Source organism: Mandrillus leucophaeus, unplaced genomic scaffold, assembly GCF_000951045.1.
Source record: "Mandrillus leucophaeus isolate KB7577 unplaced genomic scaffold, Mleu.le_1.0 Scaffold151, whole genome shotgun sequence".
NCBI classification, from domain to species: Eukaryota; Metazoa; Chordata; class Mammalia; order Primates; family Cercopithecidae; genus Mandrillus; species Mandrillus leucophaeus.
Genome location: NW_012101488.1, coordinates 425,717 through 427,997, shown reverse-complemented (window position 1 = coordinate 427,997; position 2,281 = coordinate 425,717). Strand labels below are relative to the sequence as shown.

Sequence of the window (2,281 nt, the reverse complement as noted above, 5' to 3'; positions counted from 1 at the left end):
CTCCTGGGTCTGAGGGAGGAGGGGCTGGGGCCTGGATTCCTGGGTCTGAGGGAGGAGTTGGGGGTCTGAACTCCTGGGTCTGAGGGAGGAGGGGCTGGAGTATGGACTCCTGGGTCTGAGGGAGGAGGGGCTGGAGTATGGACTCCTGGGTCTGAGGGAGGAGGGGCTGGGGCCTGGACTCCTGTTGTTCAGGTGGGGACCAGGCCTGGGGACTGCTCTTTCCCTGGGCCCGCTGCCCCCTGCTGCCCCCTGCTGCCCCCTGCTGGCCACTGCACTCTTTCTTCGCACCCTGGAGGACAGACAAGGCTTGGCAGTTTATTTCGGTTTCACAATCCCCTTCCAGCCCTTGGGGCTCCCTTTAGCAGCACATCTCGGTGCCCTGCAGGTGGAGAGAGGAGTGGGTTAGATGAGGTCACCTCCAGGTGGAGAAGGGTGGAGTGAGGTGGAGTGGGCCAGGGAGGGTTACGGAGTGGACTCACCTGGCCTTCAGGCCGGGGCAGGGTCCTGGGGTCCCAGGGCAGCTGGAGGGGAGTTCCCCTTTAGGAGTCTCTGCAATGGAGAGATTTTGAGAGGGTGGTTGATTCCCAGCATCCAACCTTTCCCTCTGCTCCTCTTCCCTGTCCCCTTTGTCTTAGACCTGGGAGTCCCAGGCCACCCTCCAGTCCCTTCCATTTACTCTATGGCCCCCTCCCTGGCCTGGGGGCTGGAGGTGGCTTCCTGCCCGGTTGAGGCCACAGCCTTAATTCTTGGCAAGACAAGAGGGGCCTGAAGTCTGGGGAGGGCCAGAAGTGCCTGGGAGGAGGAGATTGAGAAATGTGTCTGCTAGGCTGCAGCTTGAGTGGATGTCCTTTCACAGGCCCTGGACAGGGGTGACACAGTGGTGGCGGCCACCGTCTGACAGGACCTTTGGCCTTGTCCCTAGTCCATGCTGCCTTTTCCCTCTCACCTCTAACTTGTGTAGGAAGAAGTTTTAGTTTGTCTGTCTGCCTGTCCACCCATGTGTCCATCCCTTCTGCTCACTCATGCGCCCCACACAGTTCCCGAGCCTCTCCAGTGGGTCAGTCCCTTTCTTTCTTTTCTTTCCTTTTTTCTTTTCTTTCTTTCTCTCTCCTTCGTTCCTTCCTTCCTTCCTTCCCTCCATTTCTTTCCTTTCTCCTTCTCTCCCTCCCTCTCTCTCTCCCTTTTTTTCTCTCTCTCCCTTTCTTTATCTTTTTCTTTCTTTCTTTCTTTTTCTTTCTTTTTCTTCTTTCTTTCTTTCTTTTTCTTTCTTTCTCTTTCTTTCTTTTCTTTCTTTTCTTTTTCTGTCTTTCTCTCTCTCTCTCTTTCCTTTTCTTTAAAAAAAAAAAAGAAAAAGAAAAAAAACAAAACAACAGGGGCCAGGCATGGTGGCTCACACTTGTAATCCCAGCACTTTGGGAGGTTGAGGTGGGTGGATCATGTGAGGTCAGGAGTTTGAGACCAGGCTGGCCAACATGGTGAAACCCTGTCTCTATGAAAAATACAAAATTAGCCAATCGTGGTGACATATTCCTGTAATTCCAGCTACTTGGGAGGCTGAGGCAGGAGAATCGTTTGAACCCAAGAGGTGGGGATTGCCATAAGCCAAGATTGCACCACTGCACTCCAGCCTGGGCAACAAGAGTGAAACTCTGTCTCAAAGCAAAACAAAGCAATACAGGGTCTCACTCTGTTGCCTAGTCTGGAGAGCAGTGATAATGACCATAGCTCACTGCAGCCTTGACCTCCTGGGCTCAAACCATCCTCCTGCCTCAGCCTCCCAAAGTGCTGGGATTACAGGCATGACCCACTGCGCCAGGCCAAGGCCTTGTTTTTCGCTCTGAGAAGACAGCCGTGAACAAGACAGAAAACAATCTCTGTCCTGGTGGAGCTGATGCTCTACTGAGCCCGAGGCTTGCAGTGACTGATCAGCTCCTGAAAAAGGATATGTCTCAGAGCATGTTCCGTCTCCTTTAAAGTGCCTGGGAGAGAGAAGATGCCGGGGAGGCCTCTTGGAGATGGGAATGACCCAGCTGATGCCTGAGTGCTGGAAGGATCCAGACAGAGGCTTCAAGTGGGTGGGGGCTTGCTGGCAAGTTAGAAGAGCAGCAAGGGTCCAATGTCGCTGGAAAGGAGGTGGAGTGGGGGAGATCAGAGAGGTGGGGAAGGGTTAGATCCCCAGCCCCAGGTCTTTGGGGAGTGGAAAGGACTTTGGCTTGAGTTCTTGGAACCCTGAGAAGCCAGTGGGGGATTTCTTTCTTTCTTACTTTTTTTTTTTTTTTTT

At 53.4% G+C, this 2,281-nt stretch overlaps 1 protein-coding gene across 1 annotated transcript in view; it reads right to left on the bottom strand.

Annotated features, from left to right (window-relative positions):
- Positions 1-295: 295 nt before the first annotated feature.
- The window catches only part of CBLC (Cbl proto-oncogene C, E3 ubiquitin protein ligase), a 53,234-nt gene continuing 51,248 nt past the window's right edge, over positions 296-2,281 (bottom strand). Inside the window, exons 9-10 of the mRNA XM_011975134.1 lie at positions 480-549; positions 296-379 (exon numbers count right to left, since the gene is read on the bottom strand). Coding sequence (XP_011830524.1) covers positions 487-549 — 63 coding nt within the window. The 3' untranslated portion in view covers positions 296-379; positions 480-486. The remainder of the gene's footprint in view (positions 380-479; positions 550-2,281) is intronic.